At 49.1% G+C, this 21,786-nt stretch overlaps 1 protein-coding gene across 1 annotated transcript in view; it reads right to left on the bottom strand.

Annotated features, from left to right (window-relative positions):
* Positions 1–14,371, bottom strand: part of LOC137325628 (di-N-acetylchitobiase-like) — a 35,013-nt gene extending 20,642 nt beyond the window's left edge. The window contains exons 1-3 of the mRNA XM_067990893.1: positions 14,165–14,371; positions 7,684–7,835; positions 5,014–5,161 (exon numbers count right to left, since the gene is read on the bottom strand). Coding sequence (XP_067846994.1) covers positions 5,014–5,161; positions 7,684–7,835; positions 14,165–14,371 — 507 coding nt within the window. The remainder of the gene's footprint in view (positions 1–5,013; positions 5,162–7,683; positions 7,836–14,164) is intronic.
* Between the last annotated feature and the right edge of the window lie 7,415 nt (positions 14,372–21,786).

Raw genomic sequence — 21,786 nt, 5'->3', positions numbered from 1 at the left:
AGCTCACATCCCAATACTCCATTCCAAGTGTTGGTGCTCAATACACTTCAAAAGGACAACTTTAATTAAATAAACTCATTTTACAAGGGACTTTAGAGTTACAGTTTAAAAATTTCCATTTCAGGTACCTGGTGTCAAATCAAGCATTTCTACCATGAGACCAGCAAGACTAGATCAGAATATAGTTCCCTCGAAAGAGAAACAGCCCATACTGCACCAGAGTGACATTTTTCCATTTCCCACACCAACCATCCTGTGTTCTCAAATGAGACTGCCTGTTTAGTGCTGCAGTTTAGTTCATCACAGTTTTGTGATTTGGGCCCTTTGATTTGGACTGAGACTATCAAACATGCATCATCTGAGCTGACACCTTTGTGCAGTAATGAGAGAGTGCTGCATTGTTGGAGGGGTTGTCTTTTGGATGAGATGTTAAAGGGGATCTAATAGACCGCTGGCAATATTGAAGAGCAGGGAGTTCTCTTGGTGTCCTGGCCAACACTTTTCTCTCAACCAACATCAGCAGAAACACATTAACTGTTCATTCATGCAACTTGCTGTTTGTGGGACCTTGCTCTGCACAAATCAGCAGAATTGTATTCCAGCACAATCTGTAACCTCATAGCCCGGCATATTCCACTCTCTACCATTACCAACAAGCCAGGGGATCTACCCTGATTCATTGAGGAGTGCAGAAGAGCATGTCAGGAGCAGCACCAGGCGTACCTAAAAATGAGTTGTCAACTGGATGAAGCTACAACACAGGACTACATGCATGCTAAACAGCAGAAGCAACATGCTATACACAGAGCTAAGTGATTCCACAACAACCAACGGATCAGATCAAAGCTCTGCAGTCTTGCCACATCCAGTCGTGAATGGTGGTGGACAATTAAACAACTGACGGGAGGAGGAGGCTCTGTAAACATCCCCATCCTCAATGATGGCAGAGACCAGCACGTGAGTGCAAAAGACAAGGCTGAAGCGTTTGCAACCATCTTCAGCCAGAAGTGCCGAGCAGATGATCCATCTCGGCCTCCTCCTGATATCCCCACCATCACAGAAGTCAGTCTTCAGCTAATTCGATTCACTCCACGTGATATCAAGAAACAGCTGAGTGCATTGGAAACATCAAAGGCTAAGGACCCCGACAACATCCCGACTGTAGTGCTGAAGACTCGTGCTCCAGGACTAACGACGCCTCCTGCCAAACTGTTCCAGTACAGCTACAACACTGGCATCTGTCCAACAATGTGGAAAATTGCTCAGGTATGCCCTGTCCACAAAAAGCAGGACAAATCCAATCCAGCCAATTACTGTCCCATGAGTCCACTCTCAATCATTAGCAAAGTGATGGAAAGTGTCTTCGACATGCTATCAAACGACACTTACTCACCAAATCTTGCTCACCGATGCTCAGTTTGGTTCCCACCAGGAGTACTCAGTTCCAGATCTCATTACAGCCTTGGTCCAAACATGGACAAAAGAGCTGAATTCCAGAGGTGAGGTGAGAGTGACAGCCCTTGACATCAAGGCAGCATTTGACCGAGTGTGGCACCAAGGAGCCCGAGAAAATTGAAGTCAATGGGAATCAGGGGGAAACTCTTCAGTGGCTGGAGTCATACCTGGCACAAAGGAAGATGTTAGTGGTTGTTGGAGGCCAATCATCTCAGCCCCAGGTCACTGCTGCAGGAGTTCCTCAGGGCAGTGTCCTAGGCTCAACCATCTTCAACTGCTTCATCAATGACCTTCCCTCCATCATAAGGTCAGAAATGAGGATGTTCACTGATGATTGCACAGTGTTCAGTTCCATTCGCAACGCCTCAAATAATGAAACAGTCTGAGCCCTCATGCAGCAAGACCTGAACAACATCCAGGCTTGGGCTCATAAGTGGCAAGTAACATTCGTGCCAGATAAGTGCCAGGCAATGACCATCACCAACAAGAGAGAGTCTAACCACCTCCCCTTGACATTCAACGGCATTACCATCACCGAATCCCCCACCATCAACATCCTGGGGGTCACCATTGACCAGAAACTTAACTGGACCAGCCATATAAATACTGTGGCTACGAGAGCAGGTCAGAGGCTGGGAATTCTGTGGCGAGTGACTCGCCTCCTGACTCCCCAAAGCCTTTCCACCATCTGGAAGGCACAACTCAGGAGTGTGATGGAATACTCTCCACTTGCTTCGATGAGTGCAGCTCCAACAACACTCAAGGAGCTTGACACCATCCAAGGTAAAGCTTGATTGGCACCCCATCCACCACCCTAAACATTCACTCCCTTCACCACCGGCGCACAGTGGCTGCAGTGTGTACCATCCACAGGATGCACTGAAGCAACTCGCCACGGCTTCTTCGACAGCACCCACCAAAACAGCAACCTCTACCAGCTGGAAGGACAAGGGCAGCAGGCACATGGGAACAACACCACCTGCACGTTCCCCTCCAAGTCACACACCATCCTGACTTGGAAATATATCGCCGTTCCTTCATCGTCGCTGGGTCAAAATCCTGGAACTCCCTTCCCAACAGCACTGTGGGAAAACTATCCAGTGGCTGGAGTCATACCTCGCACAAAGGAAGGTGGTAGTGGTTTTTGGAGGCCAATCATCTCAGCCCCAAGACATTGCTGCAGGAGTTCCTCAGGGCAGTGTTCAAGGCCCAACCATCTTCAGCTGCTTCATCAATGACCTTCCCTCCATCATAAGTTCAGAAATGGGGATGTTCACTGATGATTGCACAGTGTTCAGTTCCATTCGCAACCCTTCAGATAATGAAGCAGTCCATGCCCGCATGCAGCAAGACCTGGACAGCATCCAGGCTTGGGCTGATAAGTGGCAAGTAACATGCGTGCCGGATAAGTGCCAGGCAATGACCATCTCCAACAAGAGAGAGTCCAACCACCTTCCCTTGACATTCAACGGCATTACCATCGCTGAATCCCCCCACCATCAACATCCTGGGGGTCACCATTAACCAGAAACTTAACTGGACCAGTGACATAATTTCTGTGGCTACAAGAGCAAGTCAGAGGCTGGGTATTCTGTGGCGAGTGACTCACCTCCTGAGTTCCCAAAGCCTTTCCACCATCTACAAGGCACGAGTCAGGAGTTTGATGGAATACTCTCCACTTGCCTGGATGAGTGCAGCTCCAACAACACTCAAGAACTCCACACCATCCAGGACAAAGCAGCCAGCTTCATTGGTACCCCATCCACCACACGAAACATTCACTCCCTTCCCCACCGGCGCACAGTGGCTGCAGTGTGTACCATCCACAGGATGCACTGTAGCAACTCACCAAGGATTCTTCGACAGCACCTCCCAAACCCACGACCTCTACCACCGAGAAGGACAAGGGCAGCAGTCACATGGGAACAACACCACCTGCACGTTCCCCTCCAAGTCACACACCATCCCAACTTGGAAATATATCGCCATTCCTTCATCATCGCTGGGTCAAAATCATGGAACTCCCTACCAAACAGCACTGTGGGAGAACCTTCACCACACGGACGGCAGCGGTTCAAGAAGGCGGCTCACCACCACCTTCTCAAGGTCAATTAGGGATGGGCAATAAATGCTGACCTTGTCAACGGCGCCCACATCCCATGAACGAATGAAAGAAAATTGCCGCTGAGTTTGCCGACAACACTTCAAAAAGTAATTCATTTCATGTGAATTTCTTTGCGACATCCTGAGGACATGAGGTGCGACATAAATTCAAGTTTATTCATTCTTGGAACCAACAGACAGAGGAAACTTTTATCCCACCCATCTGTCAGAAGAATGTTTTGTTGGTGGGAAGGTGGGAGAAGTGGGATAAAAGCAGAATGAACACATCGAGCCTGCAGGTTATATTGGTGGTGCTCTTGTTGCTGCCACACTGCCCACTTAGTAACATTGCTCTGAAGTAAATACTGACCTCATCAATACAGTCAGCAGTTACAGAGTCATTTTGCAACCAATGTATTTTTTAAAGATCTGTTACGTTGTATTCAGTTTAATCGTGGCCAAGGTCCCAGTTTTACAATGAGTGAAAAAGTCAAATGTCATTTTTATCACATGAGATTCCAGGATTTTTAACTGGTGTTTTTGGGATCAATATTCTGTGAAAACCACAAACCGGTGACCTCAACCATGGTATTAGACAGACACACTGCAGGAGTTAGATCACACATCATTTAAGACTCTGCACATTGGAGAAATATTTTAAAAAACACATTTTATGAATGCTGCACTTGTTAAAATATCTTTGCACTGCTCAATACTACGGTTGGTCTTATTTTATACAAACTGTAACTATACCAACATTAACATTTTAACATACGGATTATAATATGAGACACTTTGCATTTCAACAATAATCGGACATTTCCCCCCCCACTCTACCCCCATCCCAATAGCTCCACCTGTCTCTCACCGCGACCCACACCCCTCAGACTGTTCCTGACATTTGGACCATATCAACGACCCCTCTGCAGCCCATCTCTCACCCATGCTCCAGGCTGGAGCTCTCTGTTCCACCGCCGGCCCCCAGCCCAGCCCGTGCCCCCATTCCAACAAAGGCTGTGCCCCTCAACCCAACTCAGCCCAATCCATGCCCCCCAACCCAACTCAGCCCAGTCCGTGTCCCCCAACCCAACTCAGCCCAGCCCGTGACCTTTAAATTCACCTCACTCCCCAGACGCCTTTGACTCCAATATTTTAACAAACACCACCCACCGTGGTAAGCAAGCCCATGAGCAGGGGGCCCCCACCCCCGGCCCCCGAACACCCACCCCCGGCCCCCGAACACCCAACCCCGGCCCCCGAACACCCACCCCCGGCCCCCGAACACCCACCCCCGGCCCCCGAACATCCACCCCCGGCCCCAGAACATCCACCCCCGGCCCCCGAACACCCACCCCCGGCCCCGAACACCCACCCCCGGCCCCCGAACACCCACCCCCAGTCCCCGAACACCCACCCCCAGCCCCCGAACACCCACCCCAAGCCCCGAACACCCACCTCGAACTCATGCTCCACGGTCACGGGTTCGCACAGAGCCCGATTCGAACACGGGCAGCCTGTCCCGGAGCCGCAGCAGACCCACAGCACGAGCACGACCAGGGCCTGCGCCAATTCCAAACTCCAGCGCATCCTCTCCGCCTGAGCTCTGCCCGATATGAAGATCCACCAGATGCAGCAAGATCATTTATTGAAATCCACCCGGATGTGACTGATGATGACACCTCCTGAGTCTCTCTCTCTCTCTCTCTCTCTCTGTGTTGGTGGATGTGGCAATAGTGAAATGTTGAAACAATCGTCATACTCTGAAATGCAACATTTCAAGGGACGTTCTCTTCTCCCCCTTCCTCCAAATCTTGGCCAACAGCAAACAGAGAAACTAATAAAGGAAAAAGAAAGAACTTGCTTTTGTATAGCACCTTTCATGACCTCAGAATGTCTCAAAGTGCTTCATCCCTCTCCATGACCACAGTTTGAGGCTGAACCAGACCGTTTGCAAACTTGGAGTCCTATTTGACCCTGATATGAGCTTCTGACCACAAATCCTCTCCATCACCAAGACTGCCTACATCCACCTCCATAACGTTGCCTTCTCTGACCCTGCCTCAGCTCATCTGCTGCTGAAATCCTCATCCATGCCTTTGATACCTCAAGACTTGACTATTCCAATGCTCCCCCACCAGCCTCTCATCTTCCACCCTCCAAAACCTTGAGCTCATCCAGAACTCTGCTGCCCGTATCCTAACTCACACCAAGTCACATTCTCCAATCACACCTGGGCTCGTTGACCTACATTGGCTCCCAGTCCACCGAAACCTCAAATTTAAAATCTATCCCACAACCTACAACTAAATGTAAACCAGATTATTTGGTCATTTATTTTCTTGCTGTTTGCGGGAGCTTACTGTGCGCAAATTGGCTGCCGCGTTTCCTACCTTTACAATCATCCTTGTTTCAAACCCCACCATGGCCTCTCCCCTCCCTATCTCTGTAACTGCCTCCAGCTGTACAACCCTCCGATAACTCTGAGTTCCTCCAATTCTGGACTCTTGCGCATTCCCGATTTTAATCGCTCCACCACTGGCGGCCATGCCTTCAGCTGCCTCGGCCTTAAGCTCTGGAATTCCCTCCCTCAGCCTTTTTGCCTCTCTCCCTCTCTCTCCTCCTTGAAGACACTCCAGCGAGTGACTCACCTTCTGACTCCCCAAAGCCTTTCCACCATCGACAAGGCACGAGGCAGGAATGTGATGGAATAATCTCCACTTGCCTGGATGAGTGTAGCTCCAACAACACTCAAGAAGCTCGACACCATCCAGGACAAAGTAACTCGTTTGATTGCCACCCCATCCACCACCCTAAACATTCACTCCCTTCATCACTGTGGCTGCAGTATGTACCATCTACAGGATGCACAGCAGCAACTCACCAAGGCTTCTTCGACAGCACCTCCCAAACCCCCGAACTCTACCACCTAGAAGGACAAGGGCATCAGGCACATGGGAACAACACCACCTGCACGTTCCCCTCCAAGTCACACACCATCCCGACTTGGAAATATATCACCGTGCCTTCTTCGTCGCTGGGTCAAAATCCTGGAACTCCCCACCTAACAGCACTGTGGGAGAACCTTCACCACACGGACTGCAGCGGTTCAAGAAGGCGGCTCACCACCACCTTCTCAAGGTCAATAAGGGATGGGCAATAAATGCTGACCTTGTCAGTGACGCCCACATCGAATGACCGAATAAAAAAAAACTACTTCTTTGACCGAGCTTTTAGTTGCCTGTCCTAATATCTCCTTATGTGGCTCAATGTCAAATTTTGTTTGATAATCGCTCTTGTGAAGCGTCCTGGGACGTTTTACTACATTAAAGGCGCTATATAAATGCAAGTTGTTATTGTTGTTCACAGCCAATGAAGTACTCTTGAAGCGTAATCACTGTTGTAAAGGTCGGAAAAGCGACAGCCAATTTGCACACGGTCAGCTCGCGCAAACAGCAATAAAATAAATGACCAGATAATCTGGTTTTTGTTTCGGTGTTGGTTGAGGGATAGAATTTGACCAGGACACATTTATAACTGGTTATTTATCTCATTTGCTGTATGTTGGACCTCGGCGGTGAACAAAATAGGTGGCTGCATTTTGCCGACAAAAAGACAGTGGGCTCGATTTTACCAGCGGGTTCCGGGTGCGTTCCCGGCGGGGGAGCGTCGAAAATCGCGATATCCAGGTGCGTCACCGGATCGCGCCTCGATCCCGGCCACTTCCGGGTTCCACGCTGACGTGCGGGGCTGCGTGCGCAGGCCCCGCTGGTGGGAATCCCGCAGGCAATTAAAGACAGCGGGATGCCACTTGAGTGTATTTACCTTGCTTGTTGAGGTCATTAAATGACCTGATTCAGCTGTCTTAATCGGAAGTGTGGGATTTTACCTTCAACGCAGACTGTTTCACACACTGGGGGAAACAGTCTCACTTCAACCGGACGTGTTGCAGCCAGCAGCCTGTGGCAGCTGCCAAGGTGCACTCCACAGGGGCTGGGGGAGACCCCTCACCCACGCAGGAGGCCACTCCGTCACATCGGGCAACGCCTGCCCTCCACCACCCCGCTCCGAGCCAGAGGAAACCCCGACGTGGAACCACAGCCCCAGTGCGAGGAAACACCGACCTACGTGCACAACCCCTCAAACCAACACCTGCCAGATTGATGCCGCTTCGACATCCTCGGAGGACGAACAGCATCACCAGCCCCAGCAGCCTCGCAGTCCACGCCGTCCGCCTCATCGACGTGGAGCCCACCAACACGTTGCTGCGGCACACCCACCTGCACAGCAGGAGGGAGGGCAACCGCAGAGAGAGATGCGTCGCAGGAGGCACTACCCTCCGCACAGGGTCTACGGACCGAGGCTCAGCTTCCTGGACCTCTCTGAGCAGCAGTGCATACGGAGGCTCAGAGTCACTCGCCAGGTCGTCGCCGACATCCGCAGCCTCCTTAATGACGAGCTGCTCCCGGATGCACCAAGCAGCATCTTCTTACCCGTTGCCGTCAAAGTCACCACTGCCCTCAACTTCTTCGCCTCCGGATCCTTCCAGGGTGCCACGGGGGACATCACCGGGGTCTCTCAGTCGTCTGCACACAAGTGCATAAGGCAGGTCACCGATGGGCTGTTCCGCAGGGCCTCGACCTACATCAACTTCGCCATGGATGAGCGCAGCCAGATGGAGAGGGCGGTGGGATTCCATGATGTGGCTGGCTTCCCACGGGTGCAGGGTGTAATCGATTGCACCCACATAGCAATACGGGCACCTCCACATGAGCCAGGGCTGTTCATCAACAGGAAAGGGTATCACTCCATGAACGCCCAGCGCATTTGTGACCACCGCCAGAGATTCCTACACGTGTGCCTTGATCGTTCCGAGGGAGCGCTCCAATACACGCCACTCAGAGTGGGACGAATTATAGTTGTCTGCTGTGCCCTGCACAACATGGCACTACAGAGAGGGGTGCCGCTGGAGGAGGCCCCATGCACACCCGCCACCCACATTGAGGACAACAATGAGGAGGAGGAGGAGGGGGAGGAGGAAGAGGAGGAGTACGAGCGAAAGGAGGAGGAACGACCCATGGCCCGAACACCGGCTCACCTGCGTGCTCGTCAGGCCAGGGAGGCACTCATATGCCAACGGTTCCCCTAACATCACACTGTGTGAGGCGTTCACATGTCATAACGTGCACAGACGAGGGTCCATACAGGCTCCCTCCACAGAAGAGTGGTGCCTGTACACCTGCACCCACTGTATTATGCCCAATGGGTGGGACGGGGTGGTCGTCGTGATGATGAGGCGCACGGAAGGGACATATTGCACAAGCCGCAGAATTATGGACAAGAGGTGGCAGCATTGGTGAGAAAAAGTGACTTTATTTTGTGTTGCCATTCAAAGACTGGAAATGAAAAGATAACAAATAGACAAACACCCTGGTGCAATCCCTGTGTGCTCACGGAACTTTGGGTTCTCGTTTCCTGGTACCCCTACGTGGTGCTACCCCTGTGGCTCCAGCAGAGGTGGTGGCAGGTTGCTCCTGTTCATGCCCTGACCTGGTAGATGCTTTGGGCCGGCGCCCCCTGTGTTTCGGTGCCCGTGAGGGCACCTCCACAGCCTTCCAGGCTGCAACCGGGGACATCCCCAGTGTCTCTCAGTCGTCTGCGCGGATGAGCCCTGCAAATACACCTACACCCACTCTGCAGTGACACACTGGGTGGCATCAGTGGTGGGTCCTCATAGGGATACCCAGGAGCGGGCATTATTGCACAAACCGGACAGGATTCGCGAAGACATGGCACTAGTGGAGCCAATATAATGTGTGATGTGAGTTGTTATTTAATTCAATAGAAGTACGAACCATGACAGACCCTCAAACACCCTTGTGCATCCCCTTCATGCTCACGGCACGTTTGCCTTACGCTGCCTACTGCACATATGTGATGCATGCCCTGTGGCTGCAGCACAGGTGGTGGCAGGTTGAGTGAGGCTGGCCGTGAGAGAGATGCACGAGAGGGTGAGTATGGGATAGAGCCATGACATTGTATGAGGATTGGGTTGTGTGGTAGTGGCGGGGTGAGTACTCGCGAGGTGAGTAGGTGCAGGTAAGATGAGGATGATGTTTGAGTGGGTATGAAGGGTGATGTGACAGAGTAGTGTTGGCAGTGCTGAAGGATATGTGGGGTGGGGGCAGTGATGTGGCAGGCGGAGTGTAGGGGAAAGACTACGTGTTCTCACTGTGGCTGACCTACTGAGGTCATTGGTGCGCCACCTGCACTGTATGCAGGTGGGCGATATGTTGGTGGCGCAGCTCACCCCCTCTGCCACCTCGGGCCAGGCCTTCTTGGTGGCAGAGGCAGGCCGCTTCCTCCCGGCCGCTGGGGGGAAGATCTCTGTCCTCCCCCTCCTCCTCACCCCATCTAATGATACCTGGGGTGAGGCGTCATTAAACTGGGAGCAGCCTTCCCCCTGGGCTGCTCCATGCTGTAATTTTTACTTTTTGTGGCAGCATCTGTCAGTGGAGGACTGCCCCTTTAAATAGAGCGCCTCCAGCTGACAGATCGCACTGCGCATGCGCAGCCCACCCGACGCGCAGATCAGCAGCGCGGAACCCGGAGGAGCAGGTAAGTGGATCCAATTAGTGAATTGCCTGCTGCGATCGCGGGGAAAACCCACTGATTTCACCGGGCGCGTTTGGTACGTGCCCGCAGGCCGACCCGCAGGGAACCCCCACCCCTGGTAAAATCGGGCCCAGTGACTCCACTTCAAAAATTTATTCATTGTCTGCAAAGTGGCTTGAGATGTCCTGAGGGCATGAAAGGTGCTATATAAATGCAAGTTCTTTCTTGAAGGTATTTCGCTCTATTTTAACTCAGGCACTAACTCCCCTTGAAATAAATGGGTTAATATCACAGTTGACTGATGCTCAGAGGAAATCAAGACAAATGTGAAGCAGTCGTACAATGTTATCAAATTTAATGTACACACAAGATAATTACAGATGAGGGAGGCCACTCGGCCCATCCAGAAATCTCCCAAATCCCCACCCCATTGTTGCATCCAGTTGCTATTTAAATGATTCCTAGGATTTTCGTCCCATCTACCGGATCTGGGAATTTATTCCATCTGTTGATCACTCTTTGAACTCCCTGATATCGGTGCTAAATTTGCCTTTTACTTTACCTTTCATCACTAAGGCTGCAGATATGCTGCAGCGACCAGTCTCTGCCGAGTGCGGTACAGAGTCGCCAGACCAAAGTTATACTGATATCAGCTGTAAAGGAGTACTGTGCATGTCTGGATGGATGCTGGTGCAGAGCTCCACTTTCTCCCAGTTAATTTTTAATGATAGGGAGGGAATGAATGGGAGTGTTTGCTTCCTCCTCAAATTAAAAAGATTCCACAGAAAGTTTAAAAAGATCTCGGATGTTTTAAAATGCTGTTTTGCATCAGGTGGAAATGATAGCAGCCGGTACAAACTCAAGCTGGTGCGGAACAGATTCCTGGACTGAGGGAGAGGGGAACGGAAAGGGTCTCACTTTACTGGTACGAACTTAAGCTGGTGCAGGACGGACTCCTGGATAGAGGGAGAGGGGAATGGAGGGTCATTGCTTTGCTTGATTTTAGTACCGTTGGGAGTCAGATTGCTGCCCTGACATCTGTTACTTCTGTGGAATTTGCTCCCACAAGGAGTAGTTGGGGCAAAGTAAGCTGTGAGGAGAGCACAAAAAGGGATATAGAGAGGTTAAGTGAGTGGGCAAGAAGGTGGCAGATGGATTATAATGTGGAGAAATGTGAGGTTATTCACTTTGATAGGAAGAATAGAAAAACAGAATATTTTTGAAATGGAGAGAAACTGTAAAATGTTGGTGTTCAGAGGGAATTGGGTGTCCTGGTACACAAAACACAGGAAGTTAACATGCAGGTACAACAAGCAATTAGGAAGTCAAATGGTCTGTTGGCCTTTATTGCAAGGGGGTTTGGAGTCCAAGAGTAAGGAAGTCTTGCTACAATTGTAAGATTCTCAAAATTCACAGATCTCCCAAAACTCGGAGAAAAACCCGAAAGAAAAGGTCTTTGGAATTTATCTTTTCCCTGAGTATGGAAAACTTTGACCATTGACTAAAATCCTGAGATGGAAGGATAGGTGAGAGGTCACCAGACGAATCCACAACTAACACTGTGGAATGTGGGAGAATTACTGCTTCAGACATGTCTCTGTTTTAATGCAAAACCTACAGCAGGTGGTCAACACTCACTGCCATTGAAAGAGGCAACTGCTCCAGACTTAGGTGGGGCCACGTCTTTGTTTTAAAGCAAAACCGATCAATTTCTAGGACGTTGGATACAAAAGGAAGCCTTGAGTGACAAGCTCGAAAAATTGGAATTAATAATGACCCATCGGGAGAAGCAATTGCAACATGATGAGGGACCATCAAAAAGCCATCAGAGATTCTTAAGGACTTTGTCAGAACTGTTTAAACAGGCATGAAGTGTTTTTTTTTAAAGTGACGAAGACCATTGTAAGAGAGGGATATAGAAGTGGAAACTCAAAACCTCTCTCTCTCTCTCTCTCTGGTTCTTGCTGGCGCTTGTGTGCTGCTTGTCTTGTTCTGGCTGTGTCTAGAAGGAAGAGCAGCTTCAGCGAACAACAAGGCGAGGGGGCAACAGGAAAGCAGTTCGACAGGGAAGGTCAGTAGCTCCAGAAGCAGGCTGACACACAAGAAGAAACCAGAGCAACAGCCCCAGTGACCATCAGACACCTCGCGGCAACAAGGGCCTTACGAAACAACCAACCGAATATTGCCACCAACCATAAACTCTGGCCCTTTAGTGTCCAACTTAGCTAGTATAGTGGGATTTGGAGGGGTGAGGTATCATTCCACTGTAATTTCCCTCATGTGTACCGAAGTGTTCCCCATTTTAGTAGAGTGTTAAGATTGTTGTGTTGTATTTTCTCTCTTGAATAAAGGTCAATGTTTCTTGCACCAAAACCAGTTGTCTGCTGCACTTTGTCACAACTAAGTCCAAGGTTGAGAACCCAGGGAGTGGGAGCGATTCAAACCACTCAAAAGTCAGAGGCGAAGCTGACACACACCACCACCCCCTACAAATTGTACAGGGGCTTATGGAGACCACACCTGGAATACTGTGTGCAGTTTTGGCCTCCTTACCTGAGGAAGGATATACTTGACCCCTGGGGACGGTGCAGCGAAGGTTCACTAGATTGATTCCTGGGATGAGAGGGTTGTGCTATGATGAGAGATTGAGTACAATGGGCCTATACTCTCTGGAGTTTAGAGGAATGAGAGATGATCTCATTGAAACATATAAGATGCAGAGAGGGCTTGACAAGGTAGATGCTAAGAGGCTGCTTCCCCTGGCTGAAGAGTCAAGAGCTTGAGGGCACAATATCGGGATAAGGGGTCAGCCATTCAGGACTGAGATGAGGCGCAATTTCTTCGCTCCGAGGGTTGTGAATCTTTGGAATTCTCTACCCCAGAGGACTGTGGATGCTCAGTCGTTGAGTACATTCAAGGCTGAGATGGATAGATTTTTGAATCGAGGGGAATCAAGGGATATGGGGATCGGGCCGGAAAGTGGAGTTGAGGTCGAAGATCAGCCATGATCTTATTGAATGGCGGAGCAGGATCGAGGGGCTGCATGGCCTAGTCCTGCTCCTATTTCTTATGTTCTTATGTTCAAATAGCATAGATGCATTTAATGGGAAGCTGGATAAACGCATGGGGGAAAGCGCTAGAAGGATATACTGATAGGGTTAGATGAAGAGGGGTGGGAGGAGGCATCGATCATTTGGGCCGAATGGCCTGTTTCGGTGCTGTCCATTCTATGTGTGTAATTCTATGTAAAACCTTGTTGATATGCAACTGAAAGTAGTTCACGTTGTTACAAAATGGCAACAGATACTGAATCCACAGTTTACGGGGAAATTTTGTATCGAGCATAATGAATGAAATGTTTGTGAAAAACTCCAATGACGGCAGCAGAGAAGAGCTTCACTCCCTTAGTGACCTCATCAACCATCAAACCAATAAAGAACAGTGCTCCACTCACACTGACACAACAGACTTTAAGAAACTTGACAATTTTTTTTCTATTTCAAAATACACTTTATTTCATCATATTTAAAGATACACACAGTTCAACGTAAAAAGACACAATTTCAATCAATGTAGTTCGAACCAATACAATGCTGATCGTACACACTATGATCTCATTATTACAATTCAAAACACAGTACATAGCATCGAATACATTTTGTACAATACAAAGTGGGATGGCCTTACTCGGTGGCCTTTCCCCATAGAGCCTTTGCTTGGGCTGTACTTGCTTCAGTGCATCCCGCAGCATCTACTCCTGGACCTTGGAATGTGCCTGTCAGAAACACTCGGTCGTGGACAGCTCCTTCAGCTGGAAGACCAACAGATTTCGGGCCAACCAAAGGGCCTCCTTCACCGAGTTGATAGTTTTCCAGCAGCAGTTGATATCTGTCTCGGTGTGTGTCCCTGGGAACAGGCCATAGAGCACAGCGTCCTGTATTACCCAGCTGTTGGGGATGAATCGGGACAGATACCAACGCATCTCTCTCCATACCTTCTGCGCGAAGGGGCAGTCCATCAGGAGGTTGATGACGGTCTTGTCCCCGCTGCATCCTCGAGGGCAGCTCGTGGTGGCACTGAGATTTCGTGCGTGTTGGAAGGACCGCACTCGGAGGCCCCTTCTCACCACCATCCAGGCTACATCTTGGTGCATGTTGGTCAGTTCTGGTGACAAGGGGTTCTGCCAAATGGTATCGACCATCTGGTCAGGGACTACCCGATCGGATCCACCCTCTCCTTTCCCTGCAGGACTCCCAGAAAGTTCCATGACAACCACCAATAAAGAACAGTGCTCTTCTCACACTGACACAACAGACTGTATGAAGCTCACCAATTATGGTACAGAGGCAGGACACAGGGATTCAACCTTTGTGGGACTCTACTTGTAGGAACACAGGAATGTACAGGAGAGAAAAAGCCTATTTTGGACCATCTGGTCATTTCTAGAGTTTAAAAAGTAGAATACACAGATCCCTCAATTGAATTACCCACCATCTGACCTGCTCTTGTAGCCACGGCATTTATGTGTTATTTGTGACTTTGATTAGAGCAGATTCTGTGCTGTGGCAAGAGTGGAAACCTGATTGAAGGGATTAAACCATGGAGCTGCGTGAAAGGTGAGTTGAGATTTGAGAGGCAACAACACGCTCAAGGAGTTTGGAGATCAAACAGGGGTTGGAGATGGGGTGGTAGTTTGCAAGGACAGAGGGGTCGAGGGTGAGTTTTTGAGAAGGAGGAGTGATGATGTTGGTTTTGATAGGGAGGGGGGTGGGGGCAGTAACCTGAGGAGAGGGAACCAATTACAATGTCAGCTAGCATGGGGGCCATGAAGGAAAATTGGGTGGTCAGCTGTTTAGGGATAAATGGAGCCGGAGGTGGGTCTCGTTGACAAGATTTTTTTTTATTATTCGTTCATGGGATGTGGGCGTCGCTGGCGAGGCCGGCATTTATTGCCCATCCCTAATTGCCCTTGAGAAGGTGGTGGTGAGCCGCCTTCTTGAACCGCTGCAGTCCGTGTGGTGACGGTTCTCCCACACTGCTGTTAGGAAGGGAGTTCCAGGATTCTGACCCAGCGATGATGAAGAGACGGCGATATATTTCCAAGTCGGGATGGTGTGTGACTTGGAGGGGAACGTGCAGGTGGTGTTGTTCCCATGCACCTGCTGCCCTTGTCCTTCTAGGTGGTAGAGGTCACGGGTTTGGGAGGTGCTGTCGAAGAAGCCTTGGCGAGTTGCTTCAGTGCATCCTGTGGATGGTACACACTGCAGCCACTGTGCGCCGGTGGTGAAGGGAGTGAATGTTTAGGGTGGTGGATGGGGTGCCAATCAAGTGGGCTGCTTTATCTTGGATGGTATCGAGCTTCTTGAGTGTTGTTGGAGCTGCACTCATCCAAGCAAGTGGAGAGTATTCCATCACACTCCTGACTTGTGCCTTGTAGATGGTGGAAAGGCTTTGGGGAGTCAGGAGGTGAGTCACTCGCCACAGAATACCCAGCCTCTGACCTGCTCTCGTAGCCACAGTATTTATATGGCTGGTCCAGTTGATGGTGACCCCCAGGATGTTGATGGTGGGGGATTCGGCGATGATAATGCCGTTGAATGTCAAGGGGAGGTGGTTGGACCCTCTCTTGTTGGAGATGGTCATTGCCTGTCACTTATCTGGCGCGAATGTTACTTGCCACTTATGAGCCCAAGCCTGGATGTTGTCCAGGTCTTGCTGCATGCGGGCTCGGACTGCTTCATTATTTGAGGGGTTGCGAATGGAACTGAACACTGTGCAATCATCAGCGAACATCCCCATTTCTGACCTTATGATGGAGGGAAGGTCATTGATGAAGCAGCTGAAGATGGTTGGGCCGAGGACACTGCCAAGATGGGCTCAGAAAGGGCTTGAGGGAAGACAAGGGAGAAACTAGAAAAAGATCCGGGGTCATATTCAGTTGCTGACAGAATACTTTCAGTAATTGTTTAGTCCTGTCTACATAAATGATTCACAAACAATTTGTTGTTAAGAAATAAAAACTTATTGGCCGATTTGAAAGAACATTTCAGAATGTTGAATTTACTGGACAGTTAGTCCATCTTGTTATGAACACTGTAGTTCAGAATTTTCACATTATTCTAAATTCACAAATGAATATAAAGTTAATGTATACACTCTGCATCCTCCTTTAAGACAAGGTAGCCGTGTGTCATTATGCTTCAGTACACCTGCACAAACAATCACTCTGGGAATCTACTGAGCGACTGAGGTCCACAGAATTCTTATTGAAGATCGTAACGTCAGGCACGGTGAAATCTGTAAATAGAAAAATATGGGATTAATGACAGAACTACCATAGAAAATGGAGATATTTTTAAAAGTGATGATTTTCCCCTCTGCATTTCAATACCATTGTTATGATTGTAACCTCGAAAGTATCTGGACAGATCTGTACATTGAGTGATGTATGGAGGAAAAAACTCAGACTCACGGATTGCAGTGATGTGTCAGCAGGTGATGACTGTCTATTATGCTGTGCTTTTAAAAAATGTTTGCTCAGAAAACTTTCCACAATCAAAGTGGACAGTTGTTTACTTTGGCATTGACTTGAAAGAAATGCAAGGAGAGAGGCTCAAAGACATCTGCCATGGCTCTGACTGAATGCTTTGCGTCTGTCTTCACAAAAGAGGGGGACGATGCAGACATTGTAGTTAAGGAGGAGTGTGAAATATTGGACGGGATAAGCATAGTGAGAGAGGAAATATTAAGGGGTTTAGCATCCTTGAAAGTAGATAAATCACAAGGCCAGCATGAAATGTATCCCAGGCTGTTACTTGAAGCAAGGGAGGAAATAGCAGAGACTCTGACCATCATTTTCCAATCCTGTCTGGTTACAGGCCTGGTGCTGGAGGATTGGAGGACTGCTAACATTGCAACATTGTTTAAAAAGGGAGAAAGGGATCGACCGAGTAATTACAGGCCAGTCAGCCGAACCTCATTGAGAAAGGCACGGATTAATCGAGGACAGTCAGCATGGATTTGTTCAGGGAAGGTGGTGTCTGACGAACTTGATCGAATTTTTTGAGGAGGTAACAAAGAGGGTCTATGACGGTAGCATGTTTGATATAGTCTACATGGATTTTATCAAGGCTTTTGACAAGATCTCACTTGGCAAACTGGTCAGAAAAGTAAAAGCCCATGGGATCCAAGGGACAGTGGCAAGTTGGATCCAGAATTGGCTTTTTTTTTATTCGTTCATGGGATGTGGGCATCGCTGGCAAGGCCAGCATTTATTGCCCATCCCTAATTGCCCTTGAGAAGGTGGTGGTGAGCCGCCTTCTTTAACCGCTGCAGTCCGTGTGGTGACGGTTCTCCCACAGTGCTGTTAGGAAGGGAGTTCCAGGATTTTGACCCAGCGACGATGAAGGAACAGCGATATATTTCCAAGTCGGGATGGTGTGTGACTTGGAAGGAAACGTGCAGGTGGTGTTGTTCCCATGTACCTGCTGCCCTTGTCCATCCAAGTAGGAGAGATCGCGGGTTTGGGAGGTGCTGTCGAAGAAGCCTTGGTGAGTTGCTGCAGTGCATCGAAGCACAAGGTAATGGTCGACGGGTGTTTTTGTGACAGGAAGGCTGTTTCCAGTGGGGTTCCGTAGGACCCAATACGAGGACCATTGCTTTTTGTGGTATATATCAATGATTTTGACTGAAATGTAGGGGGTATGATTGAGAAGTTTGCAGATGATACAAACGTTGGCCGTGTGGTTGATGGTGAGGAAGAAAGCTGTAGACTGCAGGAAGATATCAATGGACCAGTCAGGTGGACGAAAAAGTGTCAAATCGCATTCAGTCCGGAGAAGTGTGAGGAAATGCATTTGTGGAGGGCAAACAAGGCAAGGGAATACACAATAAATGGGAGGATACTGAGAACTGTAAAGGAACAGAGGGGCCTTGGAGTGCATGTCCACAGATCCCTGAAGGTAGGTCAGGTAGATAAGGTGGTTAGAATCAGAGAATCACAGCATCATAGAATGGTTATAGCATGGAAGAGGCCATTCGGCTCATTGAGTCTGTGCCAGCTCGACACAAGAACAATCCAGTTAGTCCCACTCGCACGCCTTATCCCCGTAGCCCTGCAAACATTTTCCTTTCAAGTACTTTTCCAATTCCCTTTCGAAGACCATAATTGAATCTGCCTCCACCACCCCCTCGGGCAGTGCATTCCCGATCCTAACCATTCGCTGTGTGAAAAAGCTTTTCCTCATGTCACCTTTGGTTCTTTTCCAATCACCTTAAATATATGTCCTCTGGTTCGTGACCCTTCTGCCAACCCTATCTACTCTGTCGAGACCCTTCATGATTTTGAATACCTCTATCAAATCACCTCTCAACCTTTTTTGTTCCAAAGAGAACAACCACAGCTTCTCCAGTCTATCCACGTAACTAAAGTCTCTCATCCCTGGAATCATTCCATTAAATCTCTTCTGCACCCTCTCTGAGGCTTTCACATCTTTCCTAAAGTGCAGTGCCCAGAACTGGACACAATACTCCAGCTGTGGCCGAACCAGGGTTTTATAAAGGTTCATCATGACTTCCTTGCTTTTGTACTCCATGCCTCTATTTATAAATGTGATGTGGAGAGCATGGTACATTGGCGAGACCATGCAGACGCTGCGACAACGGATGAACGGACACCGCGCAACAATCGCCAAACAGGAGGGTTCCCTCCCAGTCGGGGAACACTTCAGCAGTCATGGACATTCATCCACCGACCTTCGGGTAAGCGTACTCCAAGGCGGCCTTAGAGACACACGACAACGCAAAATCGTCGAGCAGAAATTGATAGCCAAGTTCCGCACCCATGAGGACGGCCTCAACCGGGATCTTGGGTTCATGTCACGCTACACGTTACCCCACCAGCGAACAAATGTTATCTGTTTTTAATATAATGGGTCATTTGCTGGCTTTCTCTGCCTTCCGGATGTTTCTGCCTCTCTCTGTTTTTTTTTCCTGTTTGTTTTTTTGTTGAATGTGTATTCGGGGGTTCTGCAGGTGACACCTCTCTGTCTGAACACGGTGATTGCCTTGGCAACGGGCAGTTGCAGGGGCAGTCTGTAAACACCATGTATTGTTCTGTGATGTATAAATGCGTAGGCTTCAAGGAGCTCCTGAACATTTACCTGACGAAGGAGGAAGCCTCCGAAAGCTTGTGAATTTAAAATAAAATTGCTGGACTATAACTTGGTGTTGTAAAATTGTTTACAATTCTATTTATAAAGCCCAGGATTCCATATAGTTTTTAACCACTTTCTCAACCTGCCCTGCCACCTTCAACGATTTGTGTGCATACTCCCCCAGATCTCTCTGTTCATGCACCCCTTTTACAATTGTGTCCTTTAGTTTATATTGCTGCTCCTCGTTCTTCTTACCAAAATGTATCACCTTGCATTTTTCTGCATTAAATTTCATCTGCCACGTGTCCGCCCATTCCACCAGCCTGTCTATATCCTCTTGATGTCTATAACTATCCTCCTCACTGTTCACTACATTTCCAAGTTTTGTGTCATCTGCAATTTTTTTAACTGTGCCCTCTATACCCAAGTCCAAGTCATTAATATAATCAAGAAAAGCAGTGGTCCTCATACCAACCCCTGGGGAACGCCACTGTATACCTCCCTCCCATCCGAAAAAATAAACGTTCACCACTATCCTCTGTTCCCTGTTACTTCGCCAATTCTGTATCCATGCTGCTACTGCCCCTTTTATTCCATGGGCTTCAATTTTGATGACGAGCCTATTATGTGGCACTTTAATCAAACGCCTTTTGAAAGTCCATATGCACCACATCAACTGCATTGCCCTCATCTACCCTCTCTATTACCTCATCAAAAAACTCTATCAAGTTAGTTAAACACGATTTGCCTTTAACAAATCTGTGCTGGCTTCCCCTCATCAATCCACACTTGTCCAAGTGACTGCTAATTCTGTCCCAGATTATCGTTTCTAAAAGTTTCCCCCCACCGAGGTTAAACTGACTGGCCTATAGTTGCTGGGTTTATCCTTCCACCCTTTTTTGAACAAGGGTGAACATTTACAATTCTCCAGTCCTCTGGCAACACCACCGTATCTAACGATGTTTGGAAGATTATGGCCAGTACCTCCGCAATTTCCACCCTTACTTCCCTCAGCAACGTAGGGTGCATCCCATCCAGACCGGGTGACTTATTTACTTTAAGTATAACTCGCCTCTCTGGTACCTCTCCTTTATCAATTTTTAATCCATCTGATATCTCAACCATGTCTTCCATTACTGAGACCCTGGCAGCATCTTCTTCCTCGGTAAAGGCAGATGCAAAGTATTCATTTAGTACCTCAGCCATGCCCTCTACCTCCATGAGTTGTTCTCCTTTATGGTCCCTAACGGCCCCACCCCTCCTCTTACTACCCCTTTACTGTTCACATTCCTATGGAAGACTTTTGCATTCCCATTTATGTTGGCCGCCCATCTATTCTCATATTCTCACTTTGCCCCTCTTATTTCCTTTCTCACTTTCCCTCTGAACTTTCGATATTCAGCCTGTTTCTCGCTAAGAAGGCAAATGGGATACTTTCCTTTATTGGCCGAGGCATAGAATTTAAGAGCAAGGTGGTTATGCTTGAACTGTATAAAACACTAGTTAGGCCACAGCTGGAGTATTGCATACATTTCTGGTCATCACATTACAGGAAAGATGTAATTGCACTCGAGAGGGTACAGAGGAGATTTATGAGGATGTTGCCAGGACAGGAGAATTTTAGCAAAGAGGAAAAATTAGTTCGGCTGGGGTTGTTTTCTTTGGAACAGAGGAGGCTGAGGGGAGATTTAAATGAGGTGTATAAAATCATGAGGGGCCGAGCGAGAGTGGATAGGAAGGACCTCGTTCCCTCAGCAGAGGGGTCAATGACCAGGTGGCATAGATTTAAAGTAATTGGTAGAGGGGATAAAAACAGCGCGGAGAGAGCGAGAGTCCAGTCGGTGAGCAGCGGGAGAGAGCGAGACTAGATCGGGGATATAAACAGAGCGGAGAGAGCGAGACCAGAGCGGGGATATAAACAGCACGGAGAGAGCGAGACCAGAGCGGGGATATAAACAGCGCGGAGAGAGCGAGAGTTCAGTCGGTGAGCGGCGGGAGAGAGTGAGACCAGAGCGGGGATATAAACAGCGCGGAGAGAGCGAGAGTTCAGTCGGTGAGCGGCGGGAGAGAGTGAGACCAGAGCGGGGATATAAACAGCGCGGAGAGAGCGAGAGTCCAGTCGGTGAGCGGCGGGAGAGAGCGAGACCAGAGCGGGGATATAAACAGCGCGGAGAGAGCGAGAGTCCAGTCGGTGAGCGGCGGTAAAGAGCAAGACCAGAGCGGGGATAAAAACAGCGCGGAGAGAGCGAGAGTTCAGTCGGTGAGCGGCGGGAGAGAGCGAGACCGGAGCGGGGATAAAAACAGCGCGGAGAGAGCGAGAATTCAGTCGGTGAGCGGCGGGAGAGAGCGAGACCAGAGCGGGGATATAAACAGCGCGGAGAGAGCGAGAGTTCAGTCGGTGGGCGGCGGTAAAGAGCGAGACCAGAGCTGGGATAAAAACAGTGCGGAGAGAGCGAGACCA

This window comes from Heptranchias perlo, chromosome 9 (genome assembly GCF_035084215.1).
Source record: "Heptranchias perlo isolate sHepPer1 chromosome 9, sHepPer1.hap1, whole genome shotgun sequence".
Taxonomy (NCBI): Eukaryota; Metazoa; Chordata; class Chondrichthyes; order Hexanchiformes; family Hexanchidae; genus Heptranchias; species Heptranchias perlo.
Note: the sequence above shows the minus strand (reverse complement) of the source record. Positions and strands in the feature narration are given on the sequence as shown.